The 13,823-nt window shown below is 37.3% G+C and overlaps 1 protein-coding gene across 2 annotated transcripts in view; it reads left to right on the plus strand.

Annotated features, from left to right (window-relative positions):
* dus1l (dihydrouridine synthase 1-like (S. cerevisiae)) overlaps positions 1-12,568 on the plus strand; it is a 33,721-nt gene extending 21,153 nt beyond the window's left edge. Inside the window, exons 13-14 of one of the 2 annotated variants that reach the window (XM_006635384.3) lie at positions 7,421-7,496; positions 10,276-12,568. In XM_006635384.3, coding sequence (XP_006635447.1) covers positions 7,421-7,496; positions 10,276-10,415 — 216 coding nt within the window. In that variant the 3' untranslated portion in view covers positions 10,416-12,568. Of the gene's footprint in view, positions 1-7,420; positions 7,497-10,216 lie in introns of both variants that reach the window. The other variant, XM_015356642.2, reaches the window with a different exon arrangement.
* The last annotated feature ends 1,255 nt before the right edge of the window (positions 12,569-13,823 follow it).

Here is a 13,823-nt window from a genome sequence, read left to right on the forward strand (position 1 = left end):
TGATATACATTTCTAAGAATCTCTAATTAACTACTTAGGTTGAAACAGAACCCAAAGGTGTTAGGCCCTCTGGTAATAGAGTTTAAGACCCCAAATAGGAAGTGTTTTAGTGTTGCTGCTCTGCAAGACCTAACAGGGGAAAAAATACCCACAGCATTGATTGTTTTCTATTTGTAGTCTTTGTTTTATATTTTGTTACTCATTCAAGTTGGGTTGAAGCAGGGTATTGCATTTGGACACTGTTTTCTGGCCTATTTTTAATTATATTAAAGGGGAACTGCAGTCCCAATTTCTCAGACTGGTTATGAAATCTCGGCAGTAAAATACATTCATTGACATTATAGAGAACATTTTGAATGAAGCACAAAAATCATGAACTTTGTGGAAGTAAAAAGTCGCCATAGAGACTCACATTCACGTTACAGGGATGTGATGAGGCCCTTCCCAGTCTCTAGTCACCATAATGACAACTGTGATTTACGAGTGAATAAGACCAGGTAGTGCAGCGCACGTTCCACCACAGAAATGATCCAGAGTGAAAGTTTATGCAGAGTTAACAAGTAAGTAGTATTTGTTGGCAAAACCATCTTGAAATCAAATATTCACAAGTATTCACAAGCCTGCTTGTTTAAAATGTAATAAGGCCACAACACGTCATCGGAAGATTTATTGCCTTATTCTGAATCACAGAACATGGCTCTGCACATACCTGGAAATGTAGGCTATTTTGTCATGTAAATCGGAGCTACAGTGTACATTTTACTTTTATTGTGGTTTAAAATGCAGAATATTGACATATTAACAAGAACATGAAAGTGTTAGTCAGAGAGGGCTCAATGGGAAGCTGGATTAAGAGATTTATTATTTAATTTCTCCGGAATATGACTTTTGTTCTGGATGTTTTTATGGTAAGATTTCAGTTTATTTAAAAACCCTTTAAAATAGTGATTTTCTTTTCAAGAAATTGGGCTCTGGCTGGTTTAATACCAACCATAAAACTGGAGTTTCAGGGGAATGAGCTAGACGCACTGCAGAAGTAAAAATTCATTGCCAGACATAACCAGCCAGATGTTCTTCCTCGGGGAGTGGAATATTTTTAACTGTGAATAAAAGATGTTAATTTCATTGCTGCATAAATATTGCGGTTTCACTCAAGGCTTCTTTTCAGTTACCGTCTGTGAAAATTGTAGACAATTGCCTTCAGGCCATGCTAGGTTAACTGAAGTTTTTAACCATGTGTCGATGTATCTTTCACAGAGGCATTTTCATTGTTGGCACTCAGTATGAGTACTTTGTTTTCCTTCCCAGAGGTAAGGATGGTTCGTGCAAAAAGGTATATAGTCGTTTTAACTAAAATAGCAAACAGAAAATTAAATACTAAAGAGGAATATTCTTTATATACATAGTGTGGAACGGCTTAAATTCCTGTGACTAAAAAGTTTAGAACATTAAACAGATATTATGATTTAATTATAGTATAGTGTATTTGTCATTATCTTCCATTGCCACTTTACTTTCCTGAGAGGAGATACTTCATTAACTTAATTTCCTTGTTATGGAAATGTCCATTTGATAAATATTTTGCAGTAACAGAGAAGCACTGACCTAAATGGATTTTTTTTAAATAAAGCGAAAGTTTGTATATTTGAGTCTGCTTATTAGCCGCAACATCTGTTTTTTTAGATTAAGTATTCTTGCATTAAGAGCCCGATATAAGAATAAATTGAGCTGTGCTGTAATAAGGGAGTTGGAGTGAAGAGCCATTTAGTGCGATCTCATAACGTTAAACAGTGTGATGTGCTGTGTTTGAGAACATGAATCACATTGCATAAAGAACGTCACAGAACCAGCATTAATCTTGTCACTAACATAGAGGTTTGGAGAGTCAGGAATCCTCTTGAGCTACTCTGTGATTGCTAAGAAAAATAGAGCACTGCTGTTTCATGTGGCATGAATAATTATTGTAAACCTGAAGGTTATTAATTTATATCTCTTGGCCTGCTTTCTTTTTCCTTTCTTTTGACACTATCTGTCACTGGAAGGCTTGCTTTGCATTGTTCCTGCCACACATGTACTAATTACCCTTCATTAGTGGTATTCAAGAGTTTCAGACAAAGACTGTAAAAAACATTAGGAGTCTGTGTTCCTGACTAATCAAAACCCTCTGAGTAATCAGTTAGTGACACACAGACTCTGACTGTACACCATGTCGTTGTGATCAGGATACAGAGCAGTTCAAGCACAACTCTTGCTGATCACATTCCTGTGCAATCACAATGCTGCACCTTAAGAAAAGGAAAAACATTCTTGGGTGTCTGTATGTGTAATTATGCTACTGACAAAGCGTTTGCCACTGCTGTTCTCTTGAGAGTAAATGAGAAAGTGAACAATAACGCCAAGACACTCAGAGTAGCTAAAGAACCTCTAGGGTCTAGGGCAGAATTATTGGCGTAATTTTTATTTCATGTTAATGCGATCATAGTGCAGTAGTAGCAATAGAATTACTAGCTACTTTTTTAAAAAAAAGACTTTTCATTTAAACAGAACGTAACCTGTTAAACAATATCCGTTTCATCATCAGTATCCCACCTGAGCCAAGAATACATTTTTACTGCACTACTAGATTCCACTGCTGGTGGAAAGAACTGTTTTTCTATCGATATTGCTGTCAAATGGTGAAGCACGGCTATATAGTTAGGGGTCTTTTTTGCTCACAGGCAAGGACACAAACTCCACTTAAGTCAGAGCTGCCTGCAGCAGAGCCAAATTCTGAATAAAGGCCAGAAATCTCAGTATATTACAACATAAAAATGTTACAATGTAAAAACAAAATAAAACAGGTTTAAATAGTTAAATGAAGATGACTATGTCCCTTTAACCTTCAACACATCTTAGTGTATTTTTCCATGTTAAGAGTAACTACTGCTTTACATATGCTTGGAATATAGTCTTTATATAATATGGAGATAGGCAATAGAGAGTGTCAAAATATGAATGGGCTGGCTGAAGAATTGTAGCACAGTGGTATGAAGGAAATCTGGTGAAAGTTCCAGACTCAGTAAAAGTCTGATGCAAACTTGCATATACTCATCCTTTTGGAATTTATAAACTTATGGCTTGAGTTATGAACCCAGCTTAAAATTCATGTAAAACATTCTGATAAAATAATTTTTAATCAAGCACAATGCATACTGAATCTTTGGAGCTTGAAGGAAAAACCCCAGTTTCATTAACATGGAAAATCACTTCTGTGCCCTGTCTTTTTCCTTGATTCTTACATGGTTGGATGCCTTGTGATCTTTATACTTATTTTCCATTGGGCAGTTCCAGCAAATGTGACACTAGATATTAAAACCCAATACTAAATCACAATTTAATTCTGTACCCTTGTTCTGAGAGTCTGGTCTTTGATCACCATCTGTGTTTTAGGTTGAATGGCTTCTGACAATCTAAGAATAGGCAAGGGCAGTGCCATCTCTGGATATCTACAACATTGAGTGAACCAATCCGTAAATTACTCCAGAGCAAAAAGGCAGGCATCATATTACAGTATGACACATTAAAGGTTCACTGGCCTTTGTAAAAAAACTGTATCATAGAAACTGCAATGTGGAGCAATGAAATTTGGTACACATGCAGTTGGGACCAAGTTGGTCCTGTGAACAACAACTGTCCGTGCAGCTGTGTTTCACACTGTTCCATGGACATCATAGACACCAGTGGTGGTCATGTTGTGCTGATATAACCCCCTCTGGTACACACTGTAATGGGCTATGGGAATGCATGCCCCTTTTGTGCATACAGCAAATTTCTTTGGTCAGTTAATTGTTTTCTTTGCACTGTTCCTCTACTAATCTAACTACCTTCATGAGCACCATGAGCTTTTTAACTCCTAGTATCAAAACATATAGAATGTTAGCCAAATACAGGCTCGCACTTTGATTCATTGATTCACGGGAGACATAGTTAGACTGATTTTTGGACCTCAATTCAAAACATTCAGGAGACAGAGGTGCTCTTCATCACTGATAAACATAGGAGGCTAACGTTGCTCTTCTTTGCTATTATCAAACTGTTTTAGATTTTTTTTTGTTTAGGCTAGGTCTCAATTGTCTCAAAAAGCATGAACTCAGATTTATCATTTTTTACATAAGTTGTAGTTAAGACCCTTGGTTCCATCTTCTGAAGGTTTTTTTTTCTCTCAGCAATAGGTTGAGACACCACATAAACCTGAATAAAGGGTGTCAGGTCAATCTTCCTCATGAATTCTCTAACTTGCCTGAATAAAACATTTGTTTTAAGTTTCCGCAGTAGTGAACACTCAGGAAATTATTGGTACATGTGACTCTAATTAAACCAGAATTATACATTGTATAAATGTATTGTGACATGTAATTGTGAGAATAATTTTGATACAATGTTCATTGCTCTCATTTTCAATCCTAACAGCACTTTGGAGTCTATGCATTGATTAGAACGTCAATGACGATTGAGGAAGAACAGACATCGATAACTGTTATTATGCAAGCTGTTTCAAGAGAAGGGACAAGCTAGCTTTCATCTCTTAATGAGATTCGGTAAAGACTGAAGCTGCTTTTCAAAACTAATGGGGCTTGTCTGCTTTACTATTCCGGAGCTTCATGGATTATTGCCTTTAGCAGTCTCTGTTCTACCTAGATTCCATTTCCATTCATCTGCACAGTTGATTGACCACCTCCCCATTAAACTGTGTCTATTGGCTTATTTCTCTTATGGAGTAATTCTTTTTATCTGATATTGGGAATTTTGGAATGACTGTTTTATGTACTATATTGACTTTTTGTGTTAAAATGGGGATCAGGAAGCTTGGTAGTTTTTTTGCATTCAAAAATGTTTTGTAGCCGTGATAGTAGAACCATAGCAAATAGTGCCGCACTTTAAGTTGGTGGCACCATCCACTTAATAATCTGCTCTTTTTAACAAGGTTTGTCTTCTTAATTCTACTGGTTTTCATCAAATCTTAGTGTCATTAATTAGATATTGAATATTATCATCTCTTTTATGCTTGTCACAAAGGAAGGCAGAACTTGACCAGTGCCATATTTGTCTCTGGTAACAGAAAAGGGTGTGCTTATGCTGTGATTACTTTTGTACTATGTGTGCTGTCCTTATCTTAATAAATTCATATTTTTATGAATACAGCAACAGCTGTACCATCTCATGGTTCTGACATATGAAACAAGCTTTTGTCAGTAGCTAATTTTGCTGGAATCACCAAACCTTAGTTTAACTTTGCATGCAAATTTGAGATATACAACACTAAGAGAGGGTAGAGCCAAATGCTTTTCATCCTGCTTTTACAAATTTGTGTACTTTTAAGAAGAGCACTTTCATATTTGCAGAGTGGAGCTGAAAATGTCCCGCACAAACAACCAACACCGATGTGTTTCATGTAGTGTGATCCTGAAACCAGCAAATCTTCCTGGTTTAACAGTGGGGATTTGTAAATTGTCCCATTGCTTCAAATGCAGACATTGAGTTAAATTTTTTATATGGAAAGTAAATGCTGGGTTCTTCTGGAGTGCCCTCTCACAACAGTGTGACTGCGTAGTTAAAGTGCACTCACTTTAAAATAATGTTATTTTCTGTTCCATTTTTATCTGCTGTCAGTCCATTCATCTTAAGTATTTGATTTTTCTTAAAAGCACCAAAAATAGTCCAAATGTGCCTGGAATTGAGGATGATTCTATTTCAGAAATGCATTAAACTCCTGTTTTTAAATCCTAAACAGTTACCTTAAAGAATGTCAAAGAAGAGCAGAAACAAACATTTCAGTGAGGGCGAATTTTATTAAAACTTCCTTGTGTACTTTTATTAATAGACAAATAATTTAGGGTTCTGACATGTTTAATTGTTCTTTTACACTAATTTTGTGTTACATTTAGTGTTTTGACCTGATCAGTCATGAAGTTAACACATTCTTGAATTGTGTCCTTGGCCACATTTTGCCCACATTGAATAGGTTTTTTTAACCATTAAATCAGAACATTACCAAGGTTAGCAAACTAGAGGGGGGCATTCAGCCAATGAAATACCTAACATTTGAAACATCTAAATTTAAGAAAATGGATGAATCATAATTGGCACTTGCTCTAAATTTTTTCTTTACAATGTGTTGTGCCTAATTATTTTTCCATACTGTATATAGTAAATGATCATGTATGAAATTCAAGTATGGTGCTAAATCAACTCGATTGTCATGAAATTTTGGACAGGGGCAGGCCTAGGTGTATTGAGCATGTAAGTCACACACTGTTTGCTTTGCTGTCGAAAGCAGTAGATACCAGGCATAGTGGGTTATGTTGAATAATATGTGTCAGAATACATAAGACACCTCTTCAAGAGAACACGTTGATCTGATTTCAGTGTGGCATCACCACAGCTTCAATTTCAGTGAAATAATATTGCATCAGTGTTTCAGTGAACAAGCACAAAACCCTCTTCATGACCCAGTGAGCCTGTGCTATTAGTACAGATTTAAATGTAGTGATTAATTTCACAAAGATCTTTTTCTTTTTGTGCTCGGTTGCTGTGAAAGGCAGATTAAATAAAGGTGGCTATAGTTTTAAATTATGTAGCAATAAGTTGCCTTTGTACCTGGTTAAACGTTCAATACATTTTTATGCATTAAATGTATCGTCTTGCTGCTGCTTAGTGCGAATTGGGTATTAAGGCCAACACTGTCTGTACACTGTCAGTAAACCTCAAAAACAGATGAGAGACATTAATCAGAGCCTGGTGGAGTTCAATGAAATATTAACTGTAGCAATAAAAGTTTAATGTAGGATGAATATATTCTTTATCGTGAAGAAGCAGAGTAGTTTTTTTTTCTTATTTTTAAAACCATACTTTTAAAGGTATTGTGTTAAGGTTGAGGAACATAACATTTTCTTATTGGGTAATTCTCATTGCTGCTTAACATCATCTGCATTTGAACTGGTATTATTTGATTTATAAATTGAAAGTTATTTTACATGCATTTTCTTCAGAAAATAACATTACTTTTAGAATAGGAGTCACCTGTGTGCATTATAAACTAGGTTTCACATGGCTCAATAATTACTAATCTGCTCTAGTTTCATTACAGACCTAAAGCTCTTGCGTGACAGGTTTAATGATTTGTTTTGATGTAATTTTCTCTAATTTACCCTTTTTAAATTTCAGAATTAGGACAAACAACATGGGAAGTTAAGTGATGGGGCTTTTAAGGGACTGAGATTCTGAATGACAAATACGTACCATAGAATGTGAATCACTTTAAATATAGTCAGGTTGATCCATGAGAATTGTAATGCTGATAGTTCTTCCATGTGGTATTCTGTTCAGTCCATGTGAGATGGGGTGTGATGTGGATTTGATTTGTTTTTCTCTTTTTCTGTAGGGTAATAAGTGTGTCTTCAGCCTGTGCCGGGGATGCTGTAAGAAGAAGTCTTATAAAGAAATGGCTGACTGTCCAGGTGACCTTTTTGGGGGCTTATCCCAGAGATACACAGTGCTCTATGGCCAGGGTCCTGCTGGACTGCACACTCTGCTAGTGTTCATTACAGCTGAGCTTAATTGCCTAATTGAAGCCTTAATTGCACTAGAAAGTGGATTGATTTGGAATATTTGAATGTTGGTTCTCAATTTAAAACCTTGGGATTTTAATTTACTGATGAAACTCAATAGTTCAAAGGCAGCCTCCAACACTAATGAGCTGAAATGTCAAAAGGTTGAAATTAAACCTGTTGAATGGATTAAGGGCTCAGCTTTGTAACTGAGAACTTGAATGGAAAAAGAACGCAGTTGTGTGGTCCTGCAGGACCATGATGGGGAATCCCTGCTTCATGGCACGGCTCGGTCTGTGTGGCAGCAGCAGCTCCCCACAGACCCTGCTAAACAGGATTTTTGTTTTTACTGATTTATTTTTATTTTTATTGTAATTACTTTTTATTTTCCTGACTTTTTGTTTCCATCTGATGAGCATGAAGATGAGGTTATCTTGATGTTACATCCTATTTTTTGTCTTTGAAGACAGTATGTTGAATAAGAGCTGTGGCCTTGTCGGCTGTTTCATTTACATTGCTGATGTTTATTTCATTTTAAAGAGGCATGACAATTTAAGGTTTTGTAAAAAATATGGAGTGGCCAATGACCGTGAAAACAAAATCCTTAAAAATGTTTTAAGAAAATGGGAAGAATTTTTCTGAATACTTTTCTAGACAAAGCTTTCAATACTGTGTTGATACTGTGTGAGTGGGTGGTAATTTCACAGCACCCATCACATTGTTCACACAGAGACGTTTCTTTAAGCATTTCGCACTGGAGGGAGTGGGAACCAGTTTTCTACTGAAATCAAATCTTCCAAAAGCTGTTAGCTTTGCTGTATCCTTAGAATAAAGGGTCTTCTTTCTTAGAACAAAGAGCAATCTATTCTTTTATGTTCATCACTAGCATAATTAGTACTAACATTCAGAAAATGATGAAGCTCTGAAAATTCTCCAGAGTTTGTATCACAAGGCTTGTTACATATCCCAATAGAGCTTAATTAGCTACTCACACATTCACACAATGTTTCTTAGTTGTACTTAAAACTTTGTAACTGCTCCTTGGAGAAGATGTCAAATGCCACAAAGCACTGAGTTAGAACATTGATAAGTATCCCCTTAAATGAGTGTTGTGGCAAATTCAGTCTGTTTTTTTTTATTTTCAACTTTGGATTGGAAGCTAATACTCGACTTACAGTCTTAATTACTGCACTTGGGAATGTGAGTTTGCTGACTTCTCCAACATACTGACCTATTAGTGCATCATGATTTGGGCAGTACTGGTTACAGGCTCAAACCAGTGACCTTTGTGTGGCAGGGCACAACAAGATTGGTGTGGCAAATGATTTAAGTCGGATTGAATGAGTATTCTAATGGTTCCTGCTCCCCGCTTGTGTGTGGAATGTAAAGTAGCATCCAGTAACAGAATGCCTAAAGACTATGCAGTTGGAGGTAATGTTCTGGTGATTAGAAAGCTCGCCATTGTCAGCTAGCAGAGAGCCATTCAATCACCTATGTTTCCTATTGAGTTGATGGTATTTGAGAACACCAGTTTCTTTATTTGCATCTCACGGTGTGTGGCCTAATGAGTTTTGCTCTGACCTGCCACAGTAAATGAAAGGCCATGTGACTCATTGCTGCCATGCAGGTGAGAATGAAATGGCAATTGGTATGAAGTGGAAATTAAATGGATGTTATTTTTCCCACTATGTCTAGGAGATCTGTGACTACTACTCACAATTTCCCAGAGTGCTGGGCCCTTCTTAGTTTTAGTGTCATGAATCACTAGACATAGAAACAAAGCAGGGAAGCTGTAGGACCCCTATGACTAGCTGTATGGTATACATATCCCTTACTCTTAAAGAATGCTTTACAGCTATAATAGGGAACCCCTCTATCACCACCAGTGTGTAGCCCCCACCCGGATGATGCAGTGACAGCCAAGTACGCTCACCACACACTGGCTCTCAGTGGGGAGAAGAACAGTGAGATGAAGCCAGTTCATAGATGGGATTATTATGGCCATGATTGGTAAAGGCTGAAAGGAAATTTGTCTAGGACCCTGGGATAACACCCCTTTCAAAAAATTGAAACTTTTCCTTTCAAAAAATGCCCTCATCTGAAGACGGCACCTTTGTACAATATAGTATCCCCGTCGCTATACTGGGACATTAGGACCCACATGGACCACAGGGTGAGCGCCCCCTGATGTCCTCACTGACACCTCTTCCAGCAGCAACCTTAGTTTTTCCCAGGAGGTCTCCCATCCAGGTACTGACCAGGCTCACACCTGCTGAGCTTCAGTAGGCTGCCAGCTGTGCGATGTAGGGTGATATAGCAGCTGGTTACAAGGCTTTTTTTTTACCGTGGTAATTTGCTCTCTGTTGCATGTTAGAAATTAGAACAATTTTATCCGTACTTGTGATTCGGGCGGAACTGTCATTGAAGTATTAAAATCTAAAAATATTGGAAAATATTGAAGTTCTTTAATGCGTGATGTTTTCATTCCGTCTTCGAACACAAAACCAAAGCCAGATAGATCACTCATTTACTTTCTGTTTCTTTGCACACATCAGATATTTATGAGGTGTTTAATTGCAATTATTTATGGTTTTCCTCTTTTCCATCACCTTATTGCTGTGTCGATGCAGGCTGCCAGCTGACCGTGGAGAATCTGAACGCCTCTCGACCTCTGTTCGTTCCTTGGCAGGTCACGGGCTGCTGTTCAAGACCAAGTACGAGAAGTCGCTGAAGTGGAACTCCGGGCTTGCGGAGGGGCAGGTGAACGGGGAGAGGCGTGAAGACACCGCCACAGAGCGAGACAGGAGTGAGGGCGACCTGGTGGCCTGAGATAGTCTGGACAGATGTACAGTGTTGCTGCTGCTAACTGTAAACCAAACCACTCAGAATGGAAAGGAGGAGGGAAAGGGCTGCAGTCTGGACTACACAGTGTATTGGTGCGGGTCCTATTTATTCGGGGTGTCGTCTTGCCGGGAGATGGGAAAAGAGTGTTTTTTTTACTTTTTTTTTTTTGCTTTTACAATGAACAGATGCATTTTGAGGAATTGCCCTTTTTAAATATTTATTTCCCACCAAACAGCTTTTAAAGCCATTTCCTACTTCCTAAACTTTTGATCTGATATTTGTTTATGAAGGGGGCCCATTATGCCTTTTTACATCAATCAGAATTAAATAGTGTCTTTTCTCTTTGACTTTAAATCACCCCCACATCCAGAAGGTAAACCTCCTGACTTAATAGTAACAGGAATGAGGGATTTAGTAGTTTTAATAACAATAGAAATGTTTTATTGCAGAAAATATGAATTATTATTTTAAGGTTTCTTTTGCATTGGTTGTCCACTTTCTATACTTTCAGTAAGGTCAAAATGGTGAGTGAATTTTAATGGTATGTGGTGTGACAAAGCAAACTATATCACTTTATTGCATTAAGATGCTTTGTATTTTAAGGTATTGTGTCTACTGAGTATTGTCAAGTATAGGTGTATTGCTGTAACAGAGACAAGGTTACACACAGAAATTTGACACTAATTTAAAGACATCTGAATTATAGACCAAAAATTGCTGAAGACAAAAAAACCTAATCATTCGTCCTCCAAATGACTTTGCTGGAAAATGTCCTTAAAATAACAGTGCAAATGCGTTTTCATATAGGTAATTGTTGGACCTGAAAATAATTGAAATATTTAAACTACTAATCCTAAATAGTCCCAAAGGAAATAATTCACCATGTAAAGTTTAGCCATTTTTGGGATGTGGGGACTGAGATCACTGTTTTTTACAAAGCCTGTTAATACCTCTGACTTTCCAGAAATATATTTGTAACTGCAGGATGCTTAAGATCCAGAAGACCCTCAGACTGGTGTATGGAACATCAGGCACACTACTGAAGTCTTAAAGCCTTTCTGTCTATCCATCTTGAAGGACTTTTCCCCAGAGTTTGAAGTGTCCAATTCAAAGACACCCGAGTTCTGAGCAAAGAGAAGCAACGACTTGTGAATATTCTGTGTTCACCGGCAGAATCTATTTGCTAGATATTGACTACAGAAAGCCTGATTTCTTAGCTTTGAGCAGTGCTTCCTTTTATCCACATCCACCGCATCAGCAGAGATAACTGAAGAAGAAGGAGAGTCATCCATGGTTTAATTTTATTATCCTGTGGGAATGACATAGGGACTGTAATTTTCACTTTCATGATCTCAGGATAACCCTGACGTTTTCTAGTAATATTTTTTAATCTGTTAGGACACACAGTTGAGTTCTAGAATGATATTGATTTCCCATAAATGTATGCTAAAAACAGTCAAGAAACCTAATGATAATAGTACTGTCTATACAGCAGATAAATTCATCTGTGTACATGGCTTGCTCGATTGTTGGTACCATACTTTGATACTGTTTTTCTGCCTCACCGTTAACTAGATAGTTATTTTTGTCAGAATATTTCATCACACATTTTGAATTGAGGATAAACTGGTTATCCTTTTGTTCCTGCTCAGATAACTAGAAAATGTAATAGTGACGTATTCCACATGTAAGTACTATTGTAATTAATTCATTCCATCTGTCTCTGGGATGGAGAGAATCCTCATCACTCTCATTAACTGTCTTGTGTGCAATACTGTAATCACACAGGACTTTACTATATAATCCAGGGGATGATAATTAAAAAACATGATTACAAGAAAAAAACAGATGTGCCCCTCCATAAGACTTTGCTATCAACACAAGCTAAAAAGTTTGAACAATATTTGCTAAACCACACAGGCTGTGAATTTAATTTTCTGTCTTGTTCGAATGTAAAAAGCATGATCATAATACTTTATGTAGATCCATCATCTGTATGACATGGACTCTAGTCTATGGACTCTGGCTAGTTTTGGATTCAGTTTAATGTGTCCTTCGTAAAGTCTTCACTTGACGAAGGTGGATTTTATCTTTTGTCGTTTCATGAGGCTGCATTAAAAACATGCCTTGAGATTGAATTGCCCGTTTTGTTATTCTTAAAAGACCATTTAATCTGTGACACAATTACGCTTTCACTCACCTAGCTTAAACGTTCTTAATAGTTATGTCTTTAACTGTTACATTGGGAATTAAAGAAGCCCTTCTTAAAGAACAAGCCTAGGGTGACTTAGCCTTACCACAGTCTTAGAGTCAATATTGACTTTTCCCTGTTGCAGGCAAGTTGATATTTTAGATGTTTTGAATTTTAGCTTGACTGTGACAAACCCTTAATGAGAAGCAATCTGGGATCTAGAAGATTGTGTCTGGGTTTTCCCCTATCAGAATCAATACAGCCTATTCTGTATTACCCAGGAACATGAGTACTCCTTTACGTACCTATAGAAAGATTAGTGCCTTCAAGAGGCATCAGAATTCCAGCATCCCAGATTGAGAAGCTTATCCGCTGTTGATCCTCATCAGAGAGCATCTGGGATTCAAAATCCTGTTGAAAACTAAATTCATTTCTAGGAAAAAAATGGTTTTCAGTCTATGATGATTATTGCTGTCTAGACAGGTCAGTCCACTGAAATGCAGAATAACATTTTGCACTGATTCCATGTTTTAAAATATTGAATTTATACAACATAAATTCAGTGCCAGACCTTGGGGTGACTATGGAATGCTCCATTGTCCTTGGAGTCTTACATAACATAACAGATGGAGGCGATTGTAAAAGTTTTCATCTTTCGTGTCCATCGATGTGGTTGTTTTTATTCCAGACTTTCACTGTCGCCTTCAGTACCAATCATTTCCAAAGGTCACTGAAAACAGTGGACGAGGAACATGTGCTCTGGAAGTAACAAATGAACAATACATTTCTATTCAATCTGTTCATTCCTTCAGCAGTGCTGGAAAGATAAGTTAAAGGGAAATATTGTGACAGGGCAATCAGCTCGCTATGGTAATGATTGCAGCAGGAGCAAAGGATGACAATCTCAAATGACTCCAAAAATCACAGATGGCATTAGGCGAGTGTAGTAAATATCCTGTGTCACACAGAGCTCTTACTCGTAAATAAAAATGGAGACATCAAAAAAATCCCTCAAGGTTTAAAAGTTCATACTCAATCTGACATGGCAGGGGTTTGGAAATGTGAAGTGTTCTGTATTGTTTTTAACATCTTTGTAGACATCTTCCTTTACTGACATTCTGCATTGCAGCAACCCTGCAGCTCTTCCCTCATTATGCCTTTGTTGTCATTTATGTGTTTTGGGAGGAAGAAAACCTAAATTG

This window comes from Lepisosteus oculatus, chromosome 9 (genome assembly GCF_040954835.1).
Source record: "Lepisosteus oculatus isolate fLepOcu1 chromosome 9, fLepOcu1.hap2, whole genome shotgun sequence".
Lineage (NCBI taxonomy): Eukaryota > Metazoa > Chordata > Actinopteri > Semionotiformes > Lepisosteidae > Lepisosteus > Lepisosteus oculatus.